This window comes from Choloepus didactylus, chromosome 1, assembly GCF_015220235.1.
Source record: "Choloepus didactylus isolate mChoDid1 chromosome 1, mChoDid1.pri, whole genome shotgun sequence".
Classification (NCBI taxonomy): domain Eukaryota; kingdom Metazoa; phylum Chordata; class Mammalia; order Pilosa; family Megalonychidae; genus Choloepus; species Choloepus didactylus.
The window spans coordinates 594885-621278 of record NC_051307.1 but is presented as its reverse complement, the minus strand read 5'-3'; the positions used below and the strand labels follow the sequence as shown (position 1 = coordinate 621278).

The 26394-nt window shown below is 58.8% G+C and overlaps 3 protein-coding genes across 5 annotated transcripts in view; 2 read left to right on the top strand and 1 right to left on the bottom strand.

Annotated features, from left to right (window-relative positions):
* COL6A2 (collagen type VI alpha 2 chain) overlaps positions 1-12314 on the top strand; it is a 29395-nt gene extending 17081 nt beyond the window's left edge. For 2 of the 3 annotated variants that reach the window (XM_037830049.1, XM_037830057.1), the window contains exons 13-28: positions 67-129; positions 365-454; positions 1069-1131; positions 1501-1563; positions 1923-1985; positions 2324-2386; positions 2966-3016; positions 3406-3441; positions 3771-3833; positions 5191-5253; positions 5472-5507; positions 5849-5894; positions 6007-6159; positions 6229-6681; positions 7140-7178; positions 11142-12314. In XM_037830049.1, the coding sequence (XP_037685977.1) occupies positions 67-129; positions 365-454; positions 1069-1131; positions 1501-1563; positions 1923-1985; positions 2324-2386; positions 2966-3016; positions 3406-3441; positions 3771-3833; positions 5191-5253; positions 5472-5507; positions 5849-5894; positions 6007-6159; positions 6229-6681; positions 7140-7178; positions 11142-11740 (1944 nt within the window). In that variant the 3' untranslated portion in view covers positions 11741-12314. Of the gene's footprint in view, positions 1-66; positions 130-364; positions 455-1068; positions 1132-1500; positions 1564-1922; positions 1986-2323; positions 2387-2965; positions 3017-3405; positions 3442-3770; positions 3834-5190; positions 5254-5471; positions 5508-5848; positions 5895-6006; positions 6160-6228; positions 6682-7139; positions 7179-8681; positions 10053-11141 lie in introns of those variants that run through there. The other variant, XM_037830065.1, reaches the window with a different exon arrangement.
* LOC119531060 (translation initiation factor IF-2-like) lies at positions 11802-16634 on the top strand. Its single transcript, XM_037835313.1, has 10 exons — positions 11802-12263; positions 12428-12623; positions 13697-13878; positions 13994-14044; positions 14272-14359; positions 14607-14713; positions 15056-15291; positions 15410-15587; positions 15875-15975; positions 16460-16634. The coding sequence occupies exons 1-10, from the start codon at positions 11802-11804 to the stop codon at positions 16632-16634; spliced, it is 1776 nt and encodes a 591-aa protein (XP_037691241.1).
* Positions 16635-16905: 271 nt separating this feature from the next.
* Positions 16906-26394, bottom strand: part of FTCD (formimidoyltransferase cyclodeaminase) — a 32671-nt gene continuing 23182 nt past the window's right edge. The window contains exons 10-13 of the mRNA XM_037825280.1: positions 19204-19247; positions 18853-18991; positions 18476-18571; positions 16906-17402 (exon numbers count right to left, since the gene is read on the bottom strand). Of these exons, the coding sequence (XP_037681208.1) occupies positions 17316-17402; positions 18476-18571; positions 18853-18991; positions 19204-19247 (366 nt within the window). The 3' untranslated portion in view covers positions 16906-17315. The remainder of the gene's footprint in view (positions 17403-18475; positions 18572-18852; positions 18992-19203; positions 19248-26394) is intronic.

Below are 26394 nucleotides of genomic sequence, written 5' to 3'. Positions count from 1 at the left end.
CGGGGTCCCACCTCGGCCGCCGGGCATCCGAAGGGCCACGAGCCTAACTTTTCCAAACCCTCCCAGGGGGACACCGGCCGCCCCGGACGCAGAGGGCCCCCGGGAGAAAGCGGGGCGAAGGGCAGCAAGGCAAGTGCCCTCGGCGCATCTGCAGGCAGAGCAAGGCCAGTGGCCGCTGGCCGGGGTCCCCACTCTCCTCCCAGCCGCGCACCAGACAGCAGAACCCTGGCTGCTGCCAGCGGGGTCGGGGTGTCAGTGACGCGGGGAGGGGGAGGACGGCAGCCGGTGCCCACGTCCCAGGCCCCGATCCCCCAGTGACAGGCCCCTCCTCGGCCATCCCAACGGCACCCCCTCCTCTCCACAGGGTTACCAAGGCAACAACGGATCCCCTGGAAGTCCTGGTGTGAAGGGGGCCAAGGGCGGGCCTGGCCCTCGTGGACCCCGAGGCGAGCCCGTGAGTCCCCGTCTCCCGGGGTGTCCAGGACAGCGGCACCGGCCCCCCAGCCCCTCCCCACGGCCGGCCCACCCCGCTTTGGGGACCAGACTCTCCCTGGGCTCCCCAAGGGGCCTCAGCGTCCCCAGCTGCGGTGGGCATGGGAAGAGCCGTCGTGGAGGGGCACGCAGGACCCCCATGCCAAGGCCCTCGGAGACCCCCGTGAAGTGCCCCCACCCCCCAGGACCTCATGAGGACCAGACGACAAGCCCAGGCTCTGGGGCTGCCAAGTGCCCCACCCTGGGGCCATCCTGAAGGGAGACCCAGGCCCAGGGCCGGACCCCCCAGGGCGGAGACCAGGGGTCCAAGCGGAGAGCGGGCGGCCAGGCCGGCCCCGTTAGTGGACACCCTTCCCCGTGTCATCTGCCCAGTCCTCGGGCAAAACCCAACCAGCAACACCAGTTTCTGGCTCGAGGTCCCCAGAACCAAAAGCTAGAGTCCTCCTGGGGGGGGCAGAAACATCAGGGTCCCCATCGTGGCGCCTGAGCCCCACACAGAGCCCCCGCCTGAGGGCTGACGGCCCGGCCTCCCCGGGTCCTGTCCCTCCTGCACTGACACACCCGTCTTCCCCCCAGGGACGCAGAGGAGACCCCGGAGCCAAGGGCGGCCCAGGGAACGACGGGCCCAAGGGGGAGAAGGTGAGTGGCTGCAGCAGAGAGCTGTTCCCCATGTGTCTCCCATCCCTCCTAGCCTGCCCTGTGGTGCCAAGGGGTCCCTGAGTCATGGAGGACATACCCTCCCCCAGGAGAGCAGCAGTGACGCCCGGGCTCCCCTCATCAAGCACCTGTGGGGTCCGGGAAGCAGAAGGGTCTCCACCCCACGCTCCCGCTGGGGGCCTGAGGGGCGCAGGTGGGCGGCAGGGAGAGGTCAGGGCCAGTGGCCCCCATGACCCACATCCACCTCTCCGAAGAGTTGGAGGACCCCCACCCTTCCCACACCCACTGGCCACGCCAGCCTCCTGGGCAGGGGCCAGCCGCTGAGACCTCACTGAGGCTCTCTCCCCACAGGGGGACCCTGGCCCCGAGGGGCCCCGGGGCCTGGCTGGAGAGGTCGGCAGCAAAGGAGCCAAGGTGAGCGGGGTCCCGGGCGGCAGGCAGCCCTCCCTCTGTACCCCTGGGGGCAGACTGACCGCACAGCGGCCACGCGGCCTGGGTCCCATCGTCCTGACGCCAGGAAATGAGGGGCCAGGGGGCACCCCGTTCTCTGCTCCAGGGACCCACCCTGCCCCCACCTCATCTCCACTCCCCGTGCCCCCCCAGGGCCGGCAGGGTCAGGGCTGCGGCCAGGCCAAGACTCATGGGAGGCCCGGGGGGTAGTCCTGAGGCGGGGATCAGGAGGGGTGTCCTGCTGATGTCTGCAGCGATAACAGGGTTTCTGGGGTGCCCCTGGTCAGGTGAGCTGACCACAGCCTCGTTTCCTTTCTTCCCAGGGAGACCGTGGCCTGCCTGGGCCCAGGGGGCCCTCAGGGGCTCTTGGGGAGCCAGGGAATCAGGTCAGTAGCCGCTGCTTGAGGGGAGCCTGTCCCAGGGCCCCCATTCCCTCGACCTCACGGTCCCTCCCCATTGCCAGCCAGGGCCTCGCACCCCCCACCCTGGCCTGCCCAGCCCCTGCCCAGCCCACTCCCCACCGTGTGCCCAGACCAGAGGGTGGCCGGGGGGCACGGGGAAGGTAGGGGGGGTGCCTGGATGGCATTCACGGAATTGGGGAGCAGGAGGGGAGCCTCAGGCCCCCAGGATGCCCCAGTCTGTGGCCCCAAGGAAGCAAGGCCCAGCGGCCACCAGTGCACATCCGTGTCCATCTTTGCTGACTGCCCCCCTCTGCCATCCTCAGGGATCTCGGGGAGACCCTGGCGACGCTGGTCCCCGTGGGGAGTCTGGACCGCCCGGCCCCAAGGTACCCAGGCAGCAGCAAATCCCCCTACAGGAACTGACCCCGGGCCCAGGACAGGACAGGGGGCAGGTGGGGGGCTGACAGCTGGGCCCGCATCCTTCTCTCCAGAGCAAGGCTGGGCCTGGGTCCCGGGGCATCGGGCAGCCCTCCCTCTGCTGGGGGGAGAGGGTACCCCTGGGGGCAGACTGACTGCGCGGCGGCCATGGGGCCTGGGGCCTGTTGTTTTGACACGGCCAGCGCAGCTTTATGGCCACTGACCCACTCCCCACCTCCCTGCCCCCACCCTCGCTCTCCCTGCCTCTGTGGCCCCCGCCTCTCTGCCTCCACCCCCCACCTCTCTGCACACTGACCCCATAACCCAGAGGCCCATGGCCAGGTGCAGCCCACCAGCCCCCTGCTCCCACCCAGACCCCGAGATGGTCCCCTCTGCACAGTTACACACCAGCTGCTATCCCCGCTCGTGTGCACACACACACCCATGCCGGCCGGCCCAGATCGTCCTGCTGCACCCAGTGCAGTCCCTGTTCATACCAACGGCTCAAACCCCCCCGACCCACCCTGAACCCCTTTCCTGTCCTCTAGGGAGACCCCGGCAGGCCCGGATTCAGCTACCCTGGACCCCGAGGAGCACCCGTAAGTCCTGGCATGGGACAGTTCCAGGCGTGCAGATGTTGTCACAGTGACCTGAAGGTCTCCAAGGGACCAAGTGGGAGCCAGGCAGCCCCCTCCCCACAGTGCCAGACTGAGCAGAGGATAGGGGTCCTGCGGGGGGCAGGTGGGATGGAGGGAGCACTCACCAGCCAGGACACAGCCAGCCACACATGTTCTTAGACATAAAGCGCCACGCTAGGGCGTATTTCAGTAAAAAGCGCAGTGACGCCACCTGTCAGGGAAGGGATGAGGGGCAACACGGAGAACCCCCGCAGCTGCCAAGTCAGCCTCCCCGTCCTGGGGATGTGGGCATGGAAGCATCTGCTCTCCTGGTCCCCCACGAGCTGCCCTGACCCACGTTTGCTTCACAGGGAGAAAAAGGCGAGCCTGGCCCGCGCGGCCCCGAGGTGTGTACAGGGAACCCCTCACCCAGCCCAGGCCCCTTCCTGCTCCCCCGGAGGGGGCCCCCAGCCCCATGGCACGGAAGCCCGGGCCCTCTTACCACCAGTGCACGGCTCCCCGGTTAAACAGTCCTGATGGCCGTGATGTTCCCAAACCGGAAGCCAGCGCCTGCCCGGATTCCACATGAACACTGCCACTCAGCAGCGCCCGCGTTGCAAGCCTGTTTCCCACGCGGGTCCTTGGTCGGCTGGTTGTTGGAGGGTTGGGAGGGAGCGCAGAGCAGCACAGACGTGTCCGTCTGTCCTGAGGATTAACTGCGTGTCTCGTGTCTCAGGGAGGCAGAGGCGACTTTGGCCTGAAAGGAGCCCCCGGGAGGAAAGGAGAGAAGGGAGAACCTGTGAGTACCGTCCCGTCACCACGGCCCAGGCTGGTGGGCTGGGGGTGGGAGGATGTGCCCTGCCAGCTGCCTCCCAACGCCCTCCTCACCCCCAGCACCCCCTGAAGCGGCTGCTCGTCAGCTGACACCAGGCCTGTGTCCTCTGCTCCTCGCGCCCTTAGCACAGGCCAGGCAGAGTCGGCACCAGCGAGGGCTGTAGATGAGCAGGTGACTGAAGGAGTGAAGGATAAAGGAGCAAGGAATGAATGGTGGTTGACTGGAGAATGGGGGGTGGATGAGTGGGTGAAAATGAGAGAATGAAGAATGGGAGGGTAGAGGTGTGGTGGGTGGGTAGGTAGACGGATGCATGGATTGGTGAGTGGACCGATGGATGGATGGATAGATAAGTGGATGGATGGGAGGATGGGAGAATGGACAGATGAATGGATGATGAATGAATGGATAGATGATGGGTATATGGGTGCCTGGATGGTTGGATGGATAAATGGATGGGTAAGTGGATGGATGGATGCATGAATGCATGGATGGTTGGGTGGATAAGTGGAGAAATGGATAGATACATGGATGGTCAGATGGACGAGTGGATGGATGGATGCATGGATGGTTGGATGGATAAGTGGATGGAAGGTTGGGTGGATGCATGGATGGTTGGATAAGTGGATGGATGGGTGGTTGGATGAATTGATGGATGGATGGATGGGTAGATGGGTGGAAGGATGGGTGCATGGATGAGTGGATGGATGGAAGGATGGATGCATGGATGGTTGGATGGATTGGTAGATGGATGGACGGGTGGATGGGTGGAAGGATGGTGCATGGATGAGTGGATGGATGGATGGATGCATTCATGGATGCATGGATGGTTGGATGGATTAGTGGATGGATGGATTGGTGGATGGATGGACAGGTGGATGGGTGCGTGGATGGTTGGATGGATAAGTGGATGGATGCATGGATGGTTGGATGGATGAGTGGATAGATTGGTGGATGGATGGACGGGTTAATGGGTGTATGATAATGAAGTGAGAATAGCCTTGGATTCAGCTGTTATCTGTCTGAGCTAGTCTGTGAGCTCTGCTGGCCTGTCTGCCCTCACTGGTGGGACAAGCTCTGGTGGGGTTGCTCATGACTCTGTCAAATGCTTGGATGTTCCTGACCTGGTGTCAGGCACAGAACAAGAAGGGGCAAAGCTTCATTCCTGTCACTGACAAACCCAGGCAGGCAGGGGCCATGGGGCAGGGCTGTGGGGACAGGCCATGGGGCAGGATCATGGGGTGTGGGAGCACATACCCCAAAGTGTGCAGCCCCCCCCCCCCCAAGGTCTTGGCTGAATCCCATTTGCCCTTTTACTTCTCAGGCAGATCCTGGTCCCCAGGGTGAGCCTGGCCCACGAGGGCCAAGAGGAGTCCCAGGACCTGAGGTAGGTCAGCTGTGGGTGCCTTCACCCTGTCGAGGGTGCCACAGCCCTGGGCCAGCCCTCCAAGGCCACCTCACCTTGCAGCTCTGCGCAGGGCCCCCGAGAGCTCCGGGACAGGCTGGCCTGTGGTGGGCAGGGGCACTGGAGTCCCAGGTGCCTGTTGGAGAACGGATCGGGCCTTGCTCAGCTCAGCTCTGATGGTTCCCACCTTCCTCCTACAGGGCGAGCCTGGTCCCCCGGGAGACCCTGGCCTCACGGTAGGTGTCACGTCAGGGACGGATCCACAGCCTTGTTTGAAAGCTTTCTCCTTCCTTCTAAAATTGTGCAGCAGGAACAGGGCGAGGTCAGCAGGGTGGGGTCAGCAGGGGCGGGGTGAGGTCAGCAGGGTGGGGTCAGCAGGGGCGGGGTGAGGTCAGCGAGGCGCCTCCGTCCTCCACCCCTCACACTCTGCTGGCGGGTGCCTGCTGGCGGGCCGGGAGCCCCGGACTCTCACGTGGAAGCACCTTCTTGGGCTCCCACCCTGTCTGGGGAGACCCTCCCCCTGGGATTTCTTCTGGGAGCCGAGGACGGCCCCGCCCACACGCCTTCCGCCTTGCAGGAGTGTGACGTCATGACCTACGTGAGAGAGACCTGCGGCTGCTGCGGTGCGTGGGGGGCCGAGTCAGGGCGTGGGGGGCATGCTCCTTCCCACCACACCTCCATCCCTGGGCCCCTGGGCCCCGGCCCCCTGCTCACCCGCGCCCGCTGTGCCCGCAGACTGTGAGAAGCGCTGCGGGGCCCTGGACGTGGTGTTCGTCATCGACAGCTCGGAAAGCATCGGCTACACCAACTTCACCCTGGAGAAGAACTTCGTCATCAACGTGGTCAACCGGCTGGGTGCCATCGCCAAGGACCCCAAGTCGGACACAGGTCAGGGGCGCCCAGTTGCGGGGAGGGGCGCTGCAGGTGGAGCCCCGGCTCAGCCCGCCCGCCTTGCAGGGACGCGCGTGGGCGTGGTGCAGTACAGCCACGAGGGCACCTTCCAGGCCGTCCCGCTGGACGACGAGCGCATCGACTCCCTGTCCAGCTTCAAGGAGGCCGTCAAGAAGCTCGAGTGGATCGCGGGCGGCACGTGGACGCCCTCGGCCCTCAAGTTCGCCTACAACCAGCTCATCAAGGAGAGCCGGCGCCAGAGGACGCGCGTGTTCGCGGTGGTCATCACGGACGGGCGGCACGACCCGCGCGACGACGACCTGAACCTGCGGGCGCTGTGCGACCGCGACGTCACCGTCACAGCCATCGGCATCGGAGACATGTTCCACGAGAAGCACGAGAGCGAGAACCTGTACTCCATCGCCTGCGACAAGCCGCAGCAGGTGCGCAACATGACGCTCTTCTCAGACCTGGTGGCCGAGCAGTTCATCGACGACATGGAGGACGTGCTGTGCCCGGGTGAGTGGGCGCCGGGACCGCGCGCAGGACCCCAACCCAGCGGGACCCCGCCCTGGAGCCCCGTCCCCCAGGACCCCAACCCGGCGGGACCCCAACCCAGTGGATCCCCGAACCCTGCAGGACCCCAACCAGGCGGGACCCCAACCAGGCAGGGTCCCGCCCCCGGCGCCGCAGGCCCCGCCGCCCCCGCCCGCCCCTGCTGTGCAGCGGACCCGGGTCCACTCAGCGGCGTGGGAGGAAGCCCGGCCCGGGCGGGCACTGACGAGCCCCCCACCCCCGGGCTCCTGCTGCGCAGAGGGCCGGAGGCGCAGGCGCAGACCGGGCGGGAAGGGGGCGGGTGCCCACAGCGGGGGACGGAGCCCGCGGCGCCCAGAGCCCCGCCCGGGACTGAGCGCCGCCCCCTGCTCCTGGCGCCCCGCGCACGCTGACCGGCACCCCCGGCCGCTTCTCTCTTCCAGACCCGCAGATCGTCTGCCCCGAACTTCCCTGCCAAACAGGTAAGGCGGCGCCGCCCAGCGCCCAGGGCTGGGGGACCGAGGGCCGAACCCTGGGGGCAGCGCCCGCGGGCCGAGGCCCCTCTGCAGTCGGAAGCCCCCGACACTCAGCAGCCCCCGGGGCAGGCTTCTCGGCCGGGACGCCCGGGACCCGAGCCCGTCCCCCGTCGCCGCGGAGAGGGCGCAGGGCGGGGAGTCCCGGCCGCCTGAGCCCCTGAGCCCGGGCTTTCGGGGCTGTCCCCACCTGACCCGCGCGTCACGGCTCTGTGCCTCGCTCGTGCTCCTCCCGAGGCGGTTTCACCGCCCGTTGGACGAGGGGCTCGAGGGGAGGACGCCCCCAGCTGCGCAGCGCCCCCGGGCGTGGATCCCCTTCGGGTTGGGCGCAGCTACAGGGCTGTCCGCTCTCCCGCACTGCCTCTTGCGGTAAAGGCGGCCTTGCTTGTGGGGAGTCCTCGTCTCCGGGATTTGGTTGGTTGTAACCAAAGCAAAGGGGAGGGCCTGGCGAGGGCCGGGGTCCGGCAGGGGTCGGGGACGTCACCTGACATTCCCGCTGGGGAGCAGGGGCAGGCCTTTCCGGAGCCCTGAGCCATCCCCCCGACCCGGGGCGGCCTCCAGGGAGGGGAGCTGCCTGGAGTCTGGGTCACTCTGTTCCGCGTCGGGGCTGCGGCAGGGAGCGTGTCCCAGCACGGGCTCCTCTGCATGCATGGGTCTGAGGGGAGCCTCCTTGGGGAGACGCGTCGGCCGCTGGAGCCTGGGGGCGGGGCTGAGGCCCCTGACTTAACCCGTCAGAACTTCCACAGAAATGCAGGTCACAGTTGTACCTTCAACCAGGCCCGGCTGTCGGGGCTCTAGGGGAGACTGGGAGACGGGCAGGGGCCAAGAGCCAGCTGCGGGCAGCTGGGTTGGTGCTGACGTGTCCACTAGAGCCACCGGGGACGGGGTCCGGCCAGCTAGCCAGGGTGTGCGCGGGGCTAGAGAGCAGACCCAGCCCAGGGACCAGACCGCACAATGGCTCGGCGCGAGCCCAGGGCTCAGGACCCAGCAGGTTCCACCGGGCGCTTCCGCAGCCACTGCGGACGTGGCAGCAGCTCGCTTGGGCAGGGGCAGGCTGCGGGGAGGAGGGCAATTTCTAGACCTCCTCAGAGACCCCCCCAAACCCACCTCCCGCTGAGCTTCCAGAGCTCACCCCCTCAAAGCTATTTGAAATTTCAAAATAAAATAAACCTGTGGCTGGGAGGTTGGTGAGGGGATACATGCATTTCTGAAGATGTCCCTGGCTCTGTGCGCCGTAGGGTGGGTGCTGCTGGCTCTGGCACCGCCCGACCTTCTGCCCCTTCGCTGCCGGTGCCCCGAAATCCCTGCCCACCCCACCCACAAGCCTCCTGACAAGCCCTGCTGCCTCCTTGCCTGTCTTGGCTGTGGCCTAACGCCCATCTCCGTGGAGAGGTGCCCTCAGCCCCCCGCCGTGCAGCCGCTGACCCCACGCCCTCACGACCTTCTCTGCAGATGGACCGCAGACTAGCGGCACACCCCCGGTCTCCTTCCTTCGCACGGAAGAGGGGCCCGACGCCACTTTCCCCAGGACCATTCCCCTCATCCGGCAGTTGCTAAACAACACGGAGCTCACGCAGGACCCGGCCTCCTACTCCAAGCTGGTGGCCGTGCTGGTGTACACGGCCGAGCGGGCCAAGTTCGCCACGGGCAGGGAGCGCCAGGACTGGATGGAGCTCTTCATTGACACCTTTAAGCTGGTGCACAGGGACATCGTAGGGGACGCCGAGACCGCGCTGGCTCTCTGCTGAAGCCGTGGGCACCATGCAGGGGCAGCCAGGCCTGTGCCTCCTGCCACAACAAAGCAGCATGGACCGGGCTTAAAACACCACAGTCAATTCCAAGGACCTGGGGGGGGCCTTCCTGCTCCCCCTCAGCTCGTGGCCACATTGCCCCAGCTCTGCCCCCGTCCACCTCCCTCTTATAAGGACACTTGTAGTGGCACTTAGGGGCCTCCCAGGAAGTCCAGGATTACCTCCCCATCTCTAGGTCCTTAATTTAATCACATCTATAGAGACCCCCCCTTCCTCATGAAGTAACAGTCTTGAGGTCGAGGGCGTGGACATCTTTGGGGGCCATTACTCGCCGACCACACTCCCAGCCTGGCAGAGCTGCCTGGCGTGGGGCGTGCAGGTGGGGGAAACGCAGCCCCTCCCCAGGCTCAGGCCGGGCCTGGGTCCGTGTGCACTCGGTCCTCAGGGCTCCCCCACCCCCACGTGGGCAGTGCAGGGCTGGGGCCTCGGGGAAGCGGCCCCCCACGGCAGGGTCCCAGCAGGCTAATGCTGCCGGCTTCGGAGCCGGCGTCGGGTCCATTTGGGCAAGCCCCCCCAAGGCGCCTGCTGAGCACCCCATCCTCCGGGCATCTGTCCCCACTGCCTGGCATCTGTCGCTGGGAGCACGGTCGGCAAGGGCACCCCAGACGCCACCCTTGCTGCTCTCGTGCACCCAGGCCCAAGAATAGTGGGGGGGCTCCTCCCTGCCCCCCCCCACCTGCGGGATCCTCCCAACCATCAGAAGCCCCCAGCTCGACCGCGGACTCTGCCGCCCAGTGCTCGCTTGTCTGTCTCCACGTCATGCATCGGGGAGCAGCCCCCCCAGGCAGTCACCCCAATGGTGTTCTGTGTGCGTGGTGACAAGGGTGGAAACGCTCATTAGTTCTGCTGGAACTTGGAGAATCCAGTGGCACAGAGAGGACTTACAAGAAGGGTGGGCGTCTTCAGCAGGTGTGAGCTGTCCTGACTTAGGGAAGTTGCTCTGCGTTGGCACTGCCACCAAAATAAGCTGCCGTCATTGATAAGCTCATTAAAAGAACCGTTTGCCAGCAAACGCGCTCCCTCTGCCTGTCGCTGTGCGGGGCATCCCCTGGGGTGTCCTTCAGATTCAGGGTGCCTGCTCTGAACCCTCTACCAGTGCAGAACACGAGGTTTCAGTGAACTTGCCGGGGCTGAGGAGGGGCACGGGTTAGCCCACCTGCTTGTGCAGGTGGGGACTTCTCACCCCTCGGGGCTCCCAGCTGGGCCCTGGGTGATGGTCTCAGTCATGGGGCCACTGGTCACTCTTGGCCCAGGATCCACCTACCAGGGCTGTGACCCGAGTCCATCCCAGCGACCCACAGGAGGGAGGGGACGTGGGGCCACGGAATTGGACTCTTGTGGGAGGGTGGGCCACCCTCTCACTCAGCTTTGGCATGTGGACCTTGGTGGGGGGGTCCAGCCTGGCCCAGCTGGGTGTCCATGGCGTGTGGATGGCAGCCCAGCCCATTCAGGGCAGTAGGTTTTTGGGGTGCACTAAAGCACCCATGCCCCTGGAGACCTGGCTGCGCCCTGCCCCCAGAGATCCATGAGGGTCTGCAAGATCAACCAGCCAGGTCCAAGGGGGCTTGAGGGGCAGTGGTGCAGGCCCTGGGGGCATGCCCAGAAGAGGGGCTCAACCCCATTGACCCATTAGGTCATAGCCGAGGGTCTTCACAAATGTAAAGTGCTGGTGGTGACATCCCCCACACACATGCTGGCGAATTCCTGAGCAGGGGCTTTGCAGAGCCCTCCCAGGCAGGAGGGCCTGGGATGGGGCTTGGTGGACAGAAATAGAGACCTTTGCCCCCTGGGGGGTCTCCAGACCTCAGGGTTGGGAGCTTGTCCTGGGGGTAGGACAGCCAAGTGTCCAGCGCTGCGGGATGGAATGCCGGCCACACTTTCGGTTGGAACTGCGGGTGTCCTGGGTGGAGGAACCGTGGGGCAGACACGGCCATCCTGAGGGAGCACCCACCGATTCAGAGCTTGGGATCCAGTGCCCCCCAGAGCCCAGTGAGGGGGCATCTGGAGACGGGTGCAGGGATCAGCCAGAGAGGGGCCTCACCTGGGGGGGCCTGGAACCCGGTGCCGCCGGCCTGGCCCCACCGCACATCTCTCCCCCCAGAGCTGTACGTGGCCCAGTGCACCCAGCGGCCCGTGGACGTCGTCTTCCTGCTGGACGGCTCGGAGCGGCTGGGCGAGCAGAACTTCCGCAAGGCCGGGCGCTTCGTGGAGGAGGTGTCGCGGCGGCTGACGCTGGCCCGCAGGGACGACGACCCGCTCAACGCCCGCGTGGCCCTGCTGCAGTACGGCGGCCAGCGAGAGCAGCAGGTGACCTTCCCGCTGACCGCCAACCTCACGGTCATCCACGAGGCGCTGGAGAGCGCGCGCTACCTCAACTCCTTCTCGCACGTGGGCGCGGGCATCGTGCACGCCATCAACAACGTGGTGCGCGGCGCCCGGGCCGGGGCGCGCCGCCACGCCGAGCTGTCTTTCGTCTTCCTCACCGACGGCGTCACGGGCAACGAGAGCCTGGAGGAGGCGGTGCACTCCATGCGCAAGCAGAACGTGGTGCCCACCGTGGTGGCCGTGGGCAGCGACGTGGACGCCGACGTGCTGGCCACGCTCAGCCTGGGCGACGCGGCCGCCGTGTTCCGGGAGAAAGACTACGACAGCCTGGTGCAGCCCGGCTTCTTCGACAGGTTCATCCGCTGGATCTGTTAGCCGCGCCGCGCGCCCCTCGCGCCCCCCGCGCCCCGCAGGGAGGAGGCGGGACCCTTCGTTCATGGTGCTGATCCAACCCGGCCGAGGGGGTCAGGCCACCCCCAAACCCGCGTGCCCTCGACGGCCTCCAGGCGCGCCCTCGTGCGCGCGCGGGTGCTGGTCTCTCCGGAAAGGGGGGGGGGGGCGCCCTGGAAGAGGCGAGCCCCTGGCCCCCCAGGCTTCTGCGCCGCCTCCCAGCCGCTACCGGGGATCCCCCCCGGGCCCCGGTGCTCGCCCTCCGGCCCTTCTCTCCATCGGGCGCCCGCCGCCGAGGGACTGCCCCTTCTACCCCGCGCGGTCCTCGCGGCCTCGGGGCCTCCCCGGCGTCCCGGGCCGCACCGACAAGCCCCTCTGCCGGTCTCGCCCCCGGACCCTCCTCGAGGCCCTGCCCCCGCGCGCACCCCTCCCAGCCAGCCCGCCCTGCGCCCCCTCCTCAGCCCTGCCCCCGGGTCCCGGCCGAGGCCCCCAGCCCGCCTGTCAGACTGTGAGCTGGGCGACGACGCCCCGCGGTCCAATAAAGGCTTGTGAACCCGCGTCTGTGCCGCCTGCCTGCGGTCGCCCCTGTCTGGACACGCAGGCCCCCGCCCCAGCCCCTCAGGGGTCTCTGGGAGCCGCCTGCCTCCCCAACCCCCACCCGCCTCTCTTCAGCCCCGCCCGGAGCTGTGCCTGGGGGGCCCTCCTCCCGAGGGCAGGTGTCACCTTGAGGTGCTGGCGGCTACACCGGCCCCCAAGGGCACTCAGGATGGCTGGACCCTCCCAACCGGGGAAGCCAACCCTTTCTTGTCGGCCTTTTGGGCTGAAAACTGCTGCTTGAGCAGGAACTCTCCATCCCCAAAGCATCCAGGTGCTTCTAAAACTATTAGCTAGTTTGCTGAGAATATTCTATATGCACACGCATGCATAAAAGTGTGCATATATACAGATGTGTAATGTGTGCATAATACATGTGCACGTACACACAGGTATGCAGACCTGCACGTGCAGGCACACGCACATTCCTACGTCTATACGTACCTGTGTGTGTAGATACACATATCTGTGAGCACGTGGTCTGTCCGTGAGTGTGTGTGTACCTACACCCATGTACACATACATAGCTACATGCACACGCAGCATTGTTTTTATTTGCTAAAGTTGCTGAAATGCAATATACCAGAAATAGTCTGGCTTTTAACAATGAGAATTTATTGGTTTATAAGCTTACACTTCTGAGGCCGTGAAAACGTCCAAATCAAGACATGGTCAAGATACCTTCCTCCCGAAGACTGGCTGCTGGCAACCCTGGGCTCCTCTGCCAGTGCCCCAGGCTCGTGGTGCATCTGCTCTCTCTCTTCTCTTCTGGGTTCTGGGGCTCTCTCTGGTCCTGTGGGGTTTTTTCTCTGTTCTTTTCTGTTTCATCCTCTTATAATGGACTCCAGTAAGAGGATTAAGACCCACCCTGCATGAGGTGGGTCACATCTTAATTTAAGATTCCACTCACCAAAGATCCTTACAGGGAATGTGGTCCACAGCCACAGGAATGAATTTATTTTAAAAACCTATTTTTCTTGGGTCTCTGAAGTCTCCAGACCATCACAATAAATACACATACTTGCATGCCTGCACATACAGATACATTCTCTTATTTTTGGCAACCTTGATGACACTTTGTTCCCACCCTGGGTGCTCCAGGCTCACCCCTGGAGAGCTCCACGGGGACCCCTCGGTTCCGGAGGCTCTCACTCTGCTCTCGCCAGCACCTGTGCCCTCTTGGGATTTGGCTCACTTTTTCATGCTTCTGCCCACCCAGCTCGTGGCGGACGCGGAGGATGTCACACCAGTCATCTCCCCTCCCTCTGCCCCCTTCCCCTCCTCCAAAAAGCCAGGGAGAGTTGGCAGGAGAAAGCAGAGACCCCTCCATTCCCCCCAAATGTGCAGAGGACCCAGAGGACGGTGCTTCAGCCAGCACACCCCACGATCGGGGGCGCGGGAGGCAGAGGCTTCTCTGTGCGAGCAGCCCGGGACCCCGTCCAGGGGAGCAGGGGGCTGGTGTGGGCAGCCCCTCGTGCCTCCTCGTGATGCCAGGACCTGGCGCCATAGCCTTCGACCCCCAGGGCGCTGTGCAGAGTCCTGCCCCTTGCAGAGGGCTCGTTAGACCCCCATGAGTGGGTGGGGACCTTGGGGACTCGGCTGGCCCCTGTGACCCCCGTGTGAGCCCCTCTGGGGGTGCCCCAGGCTGCCCCACTGGCCCTGGTCCCCAGGGAGGGCGAGCCAGCCCAGAGGCAGGTGCCATCAGGCTGAGAGGACCCCACCGGCCCCCATGTCGTGAGGGGCTGGACATACAGTGCTGACTGTCACTGGCCGGCATGTCTGCCCCTGCGGCCTCCCCTCGGCCTCCACATTCCCAGACTCTCCAACTCGCTTCCTGCCTTGAGGGGTGTCACTGTTAGGAGCTGGCGGTAGCTTCATGCGCCTCCATAACCCAGACACACCTGGGACCCTTGTGTCCTTAGCCGGGGCCCAGGGTCTGCGGGAGGCCTGCTGTGCCACTCAACCCGCCCAGCCGTGCTGTGACCCCATGGGGACGAGGCCCCAGCAGGGGTATGGGAAGGCAACACTGGGTGCAGGCGCCTCTCAGGTGAGTCAAGAGGGCTCACCTGGGGCCAGAGATCACAGAAGGAGGTGGGGACAGGTAAGTACACAGCAAGGCAGCCAGAAACCACACTTCCAAGATGTCAGCACCAGCAATGTCGGTGAGCAGGGGTCCTGGGAGGCCCCTGGGAGCTCAACAGAGCCCTCAGGTGTGCCAAAGGCTGAGGGTCCCCTCAACCTGCTGGTTGCCTGCCAGGGGGCACGGCCACGGGAATGCCCCTGCACGCGGGTCCCACCCATGACACTAGGGCCACTGCTGCCCCAGCACAGCGAGGGCGTCCAGCCCTGCAGGTGCTGAGCAAGGTACACAGCCCAATCCAGAAGCGGCCCAGCCAGCGAGCACTGTGCAGGCGCCAAGGGACCCTGATTTAGGAATGCCTCATCACGACAGCTTGTGGCACCAACTGACAATGGCAGTGACGGCCATCCCCCACCCACTGCAACTGCCCTCTCCGTGGAGTGAGCCCCACTTGGCCTCCTGGGGGAGTGGTAGAGGAAGGGGCGCTGACATGTGAACATCTATTATTCCTTCCCGTGGGTCCGGAGGGCCCCTCGCGGTCCCCAGAGGCTGCAGATACGGAAGGCAGAGAGCGGCATGGTGCAGACCAGGGGCCGAGAGGGGGTGTCCGGTCTTTGTGCTCTGAGGTAGAGCATCTCTTCGTGGGGACGGCCGTGAGTCCTGAAGACGCCGGCTGGGACAGGACGGCAGGGGGCGGAGGGGGAATCGGGCTGCGGGCCGGGCAGCTGGGCGACCAGGACAGCTGGGGGCGGGCAGGGGCCCAGATCAGGTGCCCCCAGCCCGGCTGCCCGCCTGCCCCGCCCCCAGGGAGCCCCACCTGGACCCCTGACAGGGGGGACAGTGCAGGAGGCAGCGGTTCAGGGTCCGTGCCTGGGAGACCCCCCCCAACAGGGGCCGCCCCTGGAATGAGCCCACAGGACAGGTGTAGCCCCCACGGGGCCTGCTGGGGCTGAGCAGACCCGCATCCTCCCATGAAACAGCCACGGGAACTTCCAGGAATCTTCCCAGGAAACCCGGCCCCAGCCCAGCAGCCAGTGCGGGACGCTGAGCGGACCCCGGGGAGCAACGCCAGGGAGCTGGGGGTCCACGGCCCGAAGAGCCGGGGCTGACGGAGCTCCACGGCCACCCTCGCCAGCAGCATCAGCTGCTTTACTTCCAGTACGGTTCTGGTAGCTTCCCTTTGGATATGACGTCTTCTGCCAGAAACAAGTTGGTTTGGACTTGTTAATTTTTGTATCATAAATTCTTTTCTGTAAGGCTTTTCGATCTCTTGCCTTGCTTATAAAGGACATACTCCCCAAATTATTTTCTTTAAATACTGTTGTCTAATAAGTACATTTATACTTTTTTTACGTGTTGATAGGCTGTCTGGAAGGAACTGGAGAGTGAAGAGATTTTATTTTAATTTCTTTTTTAATGGAGAGCCAGCGTTCCCCTCCCTGCAGGCCGGCGGCCAGAGCAAGTGTACCGGGGGGGAGGAGACACCCCTGCTGGAGCCTGGAGCCGTGAACCCAGGAAACCGCATCCTAAATGGAACCCCGTCCCCGTGGGCGTGAACCCCTGTATGTAGGACCTTTACTTAAGGTGTGGCCAACAGGATCAGTTTGGACTTTATTCTGAATTACTGGAGTCCTTTATAAGCAGAAAGAAATTTAGACATGGGGAGGAAGCCACGAGACACTAGAAGCCGGAAGTCACCGGAACACAAAGGGCAAGGAGAAGACATCACCACGTGACAGAAGCTGAGGATCCCCAGGGATCGCCGGCAGGCAGCCCTGGGACGCCGCAGTCTCAGGAGAAAACATTGCCTTACTGACTCCTCGATCTTGGACCTTTCCTCGCCTCAAACTGTGAGCCAATAAATTCCTACTGTTAAGCTGCCTCATCGTGCGGTTTCAGAGCCAGGAACCTCGGAGACCTGGGGCTGCGGGGAAAGGACCACAGGCTGAGGGGCTAACGCCACAGAAACGGACCCTGTCCTGGGGCTGGAGGCCTGACACAGCCCTGCCTTCCTCCTTGGCCTCTCACAGCCCCGCACCCTGGCAGTCCTCGGCTCGCGCCACTGCAGCCCATCCCCGGCTCGTGTCCCCAGGCCCCGTGCCCTCAGGGCCGTGTCCCTCTCCTGTAACACCAGTCCTCTGGGCCTTCGGGCTCAGCCTGCTCCAGGAGAGCCTCCTCTTAGCCAAACCCATCGTGACAGCCTGATTCCCAGACCAGGGCGCACGCCGGGGTCCTGGGTATCTTTCTGGAGGATGCAGCTCAGCCCTAAGGCAGCCCTTCCCGACTCAGCACTTCCACGCCCACGTTCGGGCTGAGCCGCCATCAGAAGGCGCGGACAGGAGTGTCCGTAAGACCAGAACGGGAACAGCCCAGGGGGCAGTGGCCCCAGAACGGACCAGCAAGTGTCGTTCCCACGAGGGCACAGCGGCGAGGATGGACAGCCGACAGGACATGGGACAACAGACACCAGAGCAGATGGAACGTACAGGCCCTTCATTTAAAGATCAGGAGACGCTAATGCCGGACGGCGTGTTCGTCACACAGGCGGGGCCAAGAAGCGGGGGACGGGGTCGGGACAGTGGAGGGGAGGGGGTGTCTCTCCCACGCCCGTCAGGTCCTGCCAGCTTGTTTCCGTCTTCTGCGTCCCGTGCAGACCGGCCGTGTCTGGGAGCCACCTGTCCTTCCCACGTGCTCAGCAGGGGGGAAATGCATGTCCAGGTGACACACAACCAGGTGACTCATGCCCAGGTGACTCATGTCCAGGTGAGGCACGACACCCCCAACACACCCACACACCAGGCCGGGCTCCATCGGGCGTCGGGCAGGGAGGGCTGGCTGCCCGGCTGCTGGGTGGGGGCCGAGCCAGCGAGGGGCTCCCCGTGGCGGTCACTCCTGCCGGGCCTCCAGGCTCTCCAGCACCAGCGCGGCCTGGGTCTTGGCTTCCTGCAGGAGGCTGGAGATGCGCTGACGGACCTGAAGATGCGAGGAGGGACACAGGGACTGGGCGCCTGCCAGTGGCAGCCCTGAGCCCCAGCCCAGCATCCCTGGCCCACCGCAGCCCTGGCAGGTCCAACCGCACGGCCGTCTGTCCTGCCACCTCGGGCCCCTCTCCCTGGCCGTGAGCTCCCCTTGCTTGTCCACTCTGTGGTGACCAGGCCCCCCTGGACCCCCAGCTCCTCACCGGTTTCCCTTGGTGTGGGGGAGGGACTCCCCTCTGCCCTGAGACTCTGGAGGAGCCTGCAGACCCCCGGCCTCCCCATCCCTGTGTGGCCATCTGCTCTGGCCATGCTGCATGGACAGGCAGAGCTGTGTCCCCAGAGGAGAACGGGGGGCTGTCCCCTCCCTGCCCCAGTGGAGGATGACGACATCCTCGAGACGGCCGAGCTCAGGGCCCCAGCCTGACAGGTGCGGTGCCGCCACCCGTAGTCCAAAGCAACACCAGTATGAAACTGCAAAGTGGCTCTTTAAAATCACCACGAAATCCACCGAGAGAAAGCGGGCTGGTGGCTGCCAGGGCTGGGAGGGGAAAGGGGTGGCCTGTGTGCGGTTGTCTCCGGAACGAGGTGGGGGTGACGTGGTGCAAGATTGAGAATGTCCTGAAGGCTATGGACCCTTCACTGTAAAATGGCTAATTTTACCTTCAGTGAATTTTCCTCAACAGCAATTTAAAAAAGAGTTTTCACCCAGCTGCCATCAGGCTGAGGTTAAACCAGTACCAGTCGGGGGTCCTACTGCCCTTAGGGGGCTTGAGGCGCCGGCTTCGCAGGGGCCCGGGGCACAGCTCAGCTGCCTGGGGGGGTGGGAGAGTGTGGGGGTGCCCCTCGGAGGGCCTGGGGCGGGGAGGGTCCGGCCCGGCCGGCAGCAGAGGGGGTGCAGGGGCGCCCCGACCACCGTCTCCACAGAATCCTGGAGGGGGGACGAGGGCCCGAACCAGGTGCCCGCGGGAGGCCCCGGCAGGCCCAGTGTCCCTCCAGCCGCAGCACCTGGACCTCTCGGCCCCACAGGCAGCCCCTGTGCCTGGAGCCGGGACGCCCACACCCCCTCACCTGGTCCCTGAAGCCGTCGTCGTCGATGTCCTTCAGGTTGACGAGCACGTTGAAGTACGCGCCGAACACGCCCGTCTCGAGCGCTTTGGCTGCCACCTGCGGCAGACACGGGGAGCACCCGGGTGGGCACTCACCACTCCCGGCACCGAGCGCCCCGGGGGCCAGAGGGGGGCAGGGGGAGGGGTGCGGAGCCTGGAGGGCAGCCGGGACCAGGGTTAGGGGGTCTCTGGCTCCCTGCAGCTGCTGATCTTGAATGAGACACTCAACGGCCATCTTAAAACAGAGACCTTGCTCGACGAGGTGCCACGGGGGCATGACAAAAGGGCAGGTGCCGCCCAGCTCTGCCCCCCACCGGGAACGGGGGAGCCCCCTCGCACCTGCAGGTCCGACCGGTAGGCCAGGCTCCCGCACAGGGCCAGCTCCTGCAGCGCTGGCCACAGGGAGGCCACCATTTCCGCCAGCGACAGGGGCACGGCCACCGCCTGCCTCAGCCCCTCCTGCACGGCCGCCGCACGCCTGGAAACGAGGGGGCTGCGGATGCAGGCCTAGGGCTGCCGCAGGGGCCCCCCACCCCGAGGAGCCTGTGCCTGGCTGAGAGAGGGGTGCCAGTGCCCCAGACAGCGCCGGGAGGCGGGACGGGCCGAGCAACAGGAGGGCCCCCCCCAACACGTGTGGGTCCCCGAGGGCCTGGGGCCCGGCTGGGCCACCCCCGGCCACCCGGCACCCACCTGTCCCTTTCCTCAGCCGTGCTCTTGGGCAGCTTCATTGCTTCCTGCCAGAAACAGCCACGAGAGCAAAGTAAGAGGAGCCCGTGTCCCCTGGGCCGCGCTGGAGACCCCGGGGGCTGGAGGGCCTCGCCTCTGCCACATCACCACCACCACTCAGGGCTCCCCAGTCAACAGACACATTCTGGGGTGAACGCCGCATCCTTGGGAGCGGGACTGCCGATGATGCCAGGGGTGCGCGGGAAGGAGGAGGTAACAGCCCGGCTCGGAGGCAGTGCCGGAGCCCAGGGGCTGGCGAGCCGGCAGTGCCCCAGAGAAGGAGACCGAGGGTCAGAGAGGTCGGGAGAGATGCCACGGCCAGAAGGGGCAGGGGCCGCCCCAGCTGCCCGTCCCTCCTGCCCCCCAAGCCCAGCTGCACAACCCCACAAAGTCGGAGCGCCAAGACTGCAGCTGTGCCAAGGCCGAAGGAGCAAAGAGCCACCCAAGCACCCGTGAGGGCTTCCCTGCCCCGGCCTGGCCCCTCTCCTGTACTTCTGTCCGCGCATGAAGGAGCTCGTTCTCCTCCCCCGGACTCGGGGCCTGGCGTGGGTCTGCCCCGGGGCGCTTGGCCCTCTCCCTCCGGGACGCTGGCACCCTGTCCCGCCTGCCCCGAGAGCCCTGTTGTGACTGGCGAGCCGCTGCGAGCGCGAGGAGCCGGGCCCCGGGCGGGGCGGTGGGCCAGGGCTTGCTGGCTGGTGCCCCTGCTCCTGCCGAGAGGCTCCGAGCCTCGGATCCCGGGGCTGTCCCGGTGCTGCAAACGTCTCCCCACCGGACGCTGGGCCCTGCCATGTTGGTGGAGCCTCCACTGGGCAGAGCTTGCTGATGTTAAGCCAGTCTGTCCTTCCCAAGCCCACAGCAACGTGGGGGCTTGGCCGACCCCAGGGTTAGTTTTGTTTTCTGTGATTTATTGTGGTTTTGGGGGAGAGCAGGGGAGGGCAGGTAGGGGATAGAGCGGGATTTTGAATCCATCTAGAAATTACTTATGTAATTGCTGAGAGAAGCATCATCTGACTGTTAGTGACACGGCATTTATGTTTTCGCACCATCGGTGACTGATGAATGGGGCTCTTTGTCCTGCCATTTTATCTTTTCCTTAAGCCATGCATCCTTGATGTTTGTTTTTTATTTTTCCTTCCAGCCTTTGGATTAAATTCATTTTTCTACCTTTTCCCTCAATTTATTCTCTAATTATTCACCTATTGCTAATCACTACTGGTTATCTCTATTATTTTTCTTTATTAGAAAAGATGTGCATTTACAGAACACTCATGCATAAAATACAGGATTCCCATATGTTCTAGTTAGCTAATACTGCCAGAATGCAAAACACCAGAGATGGACTGACTTTTACAAAAGGGGGTTTATTTGGTTACACAGTTACAGTCTTAAGGCCATGAAGTGTCCAAGGTAACACATCAGCAATTGGGTACCTTCACTGGAGGATGGGCATCCGGAAAACCTCTGTTAGCTGGGAAGGCACGTGGCTGGTGTCTGCTCCAGAGTTCTGGTTCCAAAATGGCTTTCTCCCAGGATGTTCCTCTCTAGGCTGCAGTTCCTCAAAAATGCCACTCTAAGTTGCACTTGGGGTATTTGTCCTCTCTTAGCTTCTCTGGAGCAAGAGTCTGCTTTCAACGGCTGTCTTAAAACTGTCGCTCATCTGCAGCTCCTGTGCTTTCTTCCAAGTGTCCCTCTTGGCTATAGCTCCTCTTCAAAACATCACTCTCAGCTGCACTGAGTTCCTTCTGTTTGTCAGCTCATTTATATGGCTCCACTGATCAAGGCCCACCCTGAATGGGCAGGGCCACACCTCCATGGAAATATCTCATCAGAGTTATCACCCACAGCTGGGTGGGGCACATCTCCATGCAAACAACCTAATCCAAAAGTTCCAACTTAATCCCCACCAATATGTCTGCCCCACAAGATTGCATCAAAGAATATGGCCTTTTCTGGGGGACATAATACATTCAAACTGGCACACCATAAACCACCTGTTTTAGCTTCTAGGCTGCTGAAAGCAGATACTATGAAATGGCCTGGCTTAAGCAATCGGGAATTTATTGGCTTACAGTTAGAGGCTGAGAAATTATCCAAATCAAGACAGCGTCAAGACGATGCTTCTTCCTGAAGCCTTCCTGCCGGCGATCCTCAGCCCCTCTGCCACGCAGCAGGGCACACGGCAGCATCTGCTGCTGTCTCCCTTCTCGTCTAGATTTTGTTGCTTTCAGCTTCTTGCTTCCATGGCTTTTCTTCTCTCTCTCTCTGTATTCATTCCATTTATAAAGGACTCAAGTAACAGGAGAGGTATGTCGCTCCTTAACAGAAGGTGGCCTCAACAAGAAATCCTAGTTACAGTGGGTCCACACCCACAGGAGTGGATTAGCCTTAAGACCATGTTTGCCTGGGCTTCAAACCACCACACCATCCCATTAGTAACACCTTGCATATGTGTGGAACATTTGTTACTATTGGTGAAAGCACATTTTTATAACTGCACCATTAATGATAGGCCATGGTCTACCTTAGGGTTCACTGTTTGTGTAGCACAGTTCCATGGATTTTTAAAAATTTTTATTCTGTCACATAAACACAGTCTACCATTTCCCCTTTAATAATATTCAGGTATGTATTTCAGTGCTGTTAATTGTGTTCATAGTGCCGTGCTGCCATCACCACTGTCCACCACCAAAACATTCCCACCGTTCCAAACAGGAACCCGGCGTATTTTAAGCCTTAACCCCCCATTCCCTACCCTCACCCCATCCCCTGGTAACCTGTATTTAGATTCTGACTCTGTGACTTTACTTTCACTATTAGTTCATTTCAGTGAGATCATACAACATCTGTCCTTCGGCATCTGGCTTATTTCACTCAACACGATTTCTTCAGGGTTCATCCATGTTGTCATGTCATATCAGGACTTCGCTCCTTTTGAAGACTGAATAATATCACCTTGTGTGTATATCCCACATTTTGTTTATCCATTTATTGGTTGATGGACACCTGGGTTGCTTCCATCTTTTGGCAACTGTGAATAATGCCACTATGAACACAGATGTGAAAATCTCTCTTTTGAGTCCCTGCTTTCAGTTCTTTTGGGTATATACCTAGAAGTGGGATTGCTGGGTCATGTGGTAGTTCTATACTGAGCTTTCTGAGGAACCAGTAAACTGTCTTCCACAGTAGCTGCAGCACTTTACATTCCCACCAGCAATGAATGAGAGATCCTACTTCTCCACATCTTCCCCAACACTTGTAATTTTCCCTTTTTAAAAACAGCAGCCATGCTAATGGGTGTGAAATGGTATCTCGCTGTGGTTTTGATTTGCATTTCCCTGATGGCTAGACGTTGAGCATCTTTTCATGTGCTTTCTGGCCATTTATATATCTTCTTTGGAGAGAGGTCTACTCAAGTCTTTTGCCCAGTTTTTAATTTAGTAGTTTTGTCTTTTTGTCGTTAAGTTGAAGGATTTCTTCATATATTCTGGATATTAAGCTTTTATTGGATATGTGTTTTCCAAATATTTTCTCCTACTATGTAGATTGTCATTTTACTTACAGAATAAAGCTCTTTGAGGAACACAAGTTTTTAATTTTGATAAGGTCCCATTTATCTTTTTTTCTTTTTGTTGCTTGTGCTTTGGGTGTAAAGTCTAAAAAGCAATTGTCGATTCATTTACATTGTTTACACTTCTATGACCAGGCCTTAAAGGAAGGTCAGTTTTTTAAAAACCAAGTAGTGTCTTCCTACCTATCTCCAAATACATGTCAAAAAAGAAGGGTGATTGTGCTTCAGCTTTGTTTTTGCTCAGTCAAGCAAGAGTGTTTCCAAGTGACTCGTTGTGCTGTATAAGCATTTTTATTTCAAATAAAATATATTTGTATTATTTGTCATACATACTCTTCATCCATACCACACTATCCTCTGTATCAGGTAGTCTAATAGAAATATACCTGTTCTGTTCTAAAAAAAAAAAGCAATTGTCTAACACAAGGTCCTGAAGATGTTTCCCTACATTTTCTTTTAAGAGTTTGATAGTTCTGTCCCTTATATTTAGGTCTTTGATCCATTTTGAGTTGATTTTTGTTTAAGGTGTGAGGTAAAGATCTGCTTTCTTTTTAAAAAAAAAATTTTTTTTTTAATTTAGTTTTCCCAGCATCCAGTTGAGTGGCCTTTGCTCCCTTGTCATAAATCAGTTGACCATAAATCCAAGAGTTGATTTCTGAGCTCTCAATTCAATTCCATTGGTCTACATGTCTGTCCTTGTGCCAGAACCATGCTGTTTTGATTACTGTGGCTTTGTAATAAGTTTTAAGATTGGGAAGGGTGAGTCTTCCAACTTCACTCTTCAAGATGGCTTTGGCTTTGGCTATTCAGAGATCCTTACACTTCCATATAAATTGATGATTGGTTTTTCCATTTCTTCAAAAGACATTTCTTGGAATTTTGATTAGGGTTGCATTGAATCTATAAATTGACTTGGGTAGGATTGACATCTTAACAATATTTAGTCTTCCAATCCATGAACATGAAATATCCTTGTATTTATTTAGGTCTTCTTTGATTTCTTTTAGCAATATTTTGTGGTTTCCTGTGTACAAGTCCTTAACATCCTTTGTTAGCTTATTCCAAGATATTTGATTCTTCTAGTTGCTATTGTAAATGGAATTGTTTTCTCGGTTTCTTCTTCCAGTTGTTCATTGCTTGTGTATAGAGGCACTACGGATTTGGGGGTGTTGATCTTGTACCCTGCCACTTTGCCAAATTCATTTATTAGCTCTAAAAGCGTTGTTGTGGATTTTTCAGGATTTTCTGTATACAGGATCATGTCATCTGCAAATGGGGAAAGTTTTACTTCTTCTTTTCTACTTTGGATGCCTTTTATTTCTTTCTTTATCTTGTCTAACTGCTCTGGCTAGAACTTCCAGTACAATGTTGACTAACTAGTGGTGACAGTGGGCACCTTTGTCTTGTTCCTGATCTCAGAGGGAAAGCTTTCAGACTTTCACCATTGAGTAGGATGTCAGCTGTGGATTTTTCATATATGCCCTGTCTCATGTCGAGGAAGTTTCCTTCTATTCCTAGTGTTCAAAGTGTTTTTATCAAGAAGGGATGCTGAGTTTTGTCAAATGCCTTTTCTGCATCAATTGAAATGATCATGGATTTCCCCCCCTTCATTCTGTTAATGAGGTTTATTACATTAATTGATTTTCTTATGTTGAACCACCCTTGCATATCAGGGATAAATCCCGCTTGATTGTTATATATAATTATTTTAATGTACTGTTGGATTCATTTTGCTACTATTTCGGTGAGGATTTTTGCATCTATAGTCATAAGAGATATTGGTCTGTACTTGTCTTTTCTTGTGGTATCCTTATCTGACTTTGATATGCGGGTGATGTTGGCCTCAAGGAATGAATGAGGAGTGTTCTTTCCTACTTAATTTTTTGGAAGAGTTTGAGCAGAACTGGAGTCAAGTCTTCTTGAAAAGTTTGGTAAGATGCCTCTGTGAAGCCCCCTAGTCCTGGGCTTTTCATTGTTGGGAGGGTTTGGATTACTGATTCCATCTCTTTACTAGTAATTGTTTTGTTGAGATCTTCTATTTCCTCTTGAGTCAGTATAGGTAGTTTTTATGTTTCTAAGAATTTGTCCATTTCATCTAGTTTCTCTAATTTGCTGGCATATAGTTGTCCATAGAATCCTCTTATAGTTCCTTTTACTTCGTTGGGGTCAGTAGCAATGTCCCCTCTTTCATTTCTGATTTTTGTTATTGGGATCCTCTCTTTTTTCTCTGTCAGTCTAACTAAAGGTTCATCAATTTTATTTATATTTTCAAAGAACCAAGTTTTGGTTTTGCTGATTCTATTTTTTTGTTCTTTATTTCATTTACCTCCACTCTAATATCTGTTAGATATTAATATCTTTTCTTCTGCTCACTTTGGGTTTAACTAAAGGTTCATCAATTCTATTTATATTTTCAAAGAACCAAGTTTTGGTTTTGCTGATTCTATTTTTTTGTTCTTTATTTCATTTACCTCCACTCTAATATCTGTTAGATATTAATATCTTTTCTTCTGCTCACTTTGGGTTTAGTTTGCTCTTCTTCTTGTAGCTCTTCAGGTTTTGAGGTTAAGTCTCTGATTTGAAGTCTTTCTTCTTTTTTAATGTAAGCATTTAGAGCTATAAATTTGCCTCTTAGGCTGCCTTTGCTGCATCCCATAAGTTTTGGTAAGTTGTATTTTCATTTTGATTCCCCTCAAGATATTGTATAATTTCCCTTGTGATTTCCTCTTTAACCCATTGAATGTTTAAGAGTATACTGTTTAATTTCCATATATTTTTGAATATTTCACTTATCCCTCTGTTATTGATTTCTAACTCTGCTACATTGTGGTCAGAGAAGATATATTGTATGATTTCAATATTTTTTAATTTATTGAGACTTATTTTGTGACCTAACATATGATCTATCCTGGAGAATGATCCATGTGCACTTGAGAAGAATGTGTATTCTGATGTTTTTGGATGTGGTGTTCTATATATGTCTTTTAGGTCTAGTTGGTTTAGAGCATTATTGAAATCTTGTATTTCCTTATTGATTTTCTTGACTAAATGTTCTATCCATTCTTGAGAGTGCTGTGTTAAAGTCTCCTACTATTAATGTAGATCATCGATTTCTCCCTTTAAATCTGTCAGTATTTGTTTCATATGTTTTGGGGCTCTGCTGTTAGGGGCATATATGTTTATAATTGTATCATCTTCCTGTTGAATTGATACTACTTGCATAGAATATTTTTCCCATCTTTTCTTCTTGAACCTACTTGTGTCTTTGACTTTAAGGTAAATCTCTTGCAGACAGCATATAGTTGGGTCATGCTTTTTTTATCCATTCTGCCAGTCTCTGCCTTTTTTACTGGAGAGTTTAATTCATTTACATTTAAAGTAACTACTGATAATGCAGGACTTTCTTCTGCCATTTTACTAGTTAGCCTTTGCAAGTCTTATACCTCTTTTGTCCTTCAATCCTTCTGTTAATGTCTACTTTTATATTTATTTGATTATTTTGTGTTGTAACATATTGACTGCCTTCTCTTTCCTATCTGGATATATTTTTCATATATTTTTCTTCTGGTTACTATGGGGTTAAAATT

Bases quoted from the DNA above. Each gene is read 5' to 3' on its own strand.
- LOC119531060 (XM_037835313.1), top strand. From the start codon at position 11,802: ATGGTGCTGATCCAACCCGGCCGAGGGGGTCAGGCCACCCCCAAACCC. The intron at 12,264-12,427 runs GTGAGCTGGGCG...GCCTCTCTTCAG, and splicing joins CCCAGCCCGCCTGTCAGACT to CCCCGCCCGGAGCTGTGCCT. The intron at 14,714-15,055 runs GTACACAGCCCA...TTGTGCTCTGAG, and splicing joins CCCTGCAGGTGCTGAGCAAG to GTAGAGCATCTCTTCGTGGG.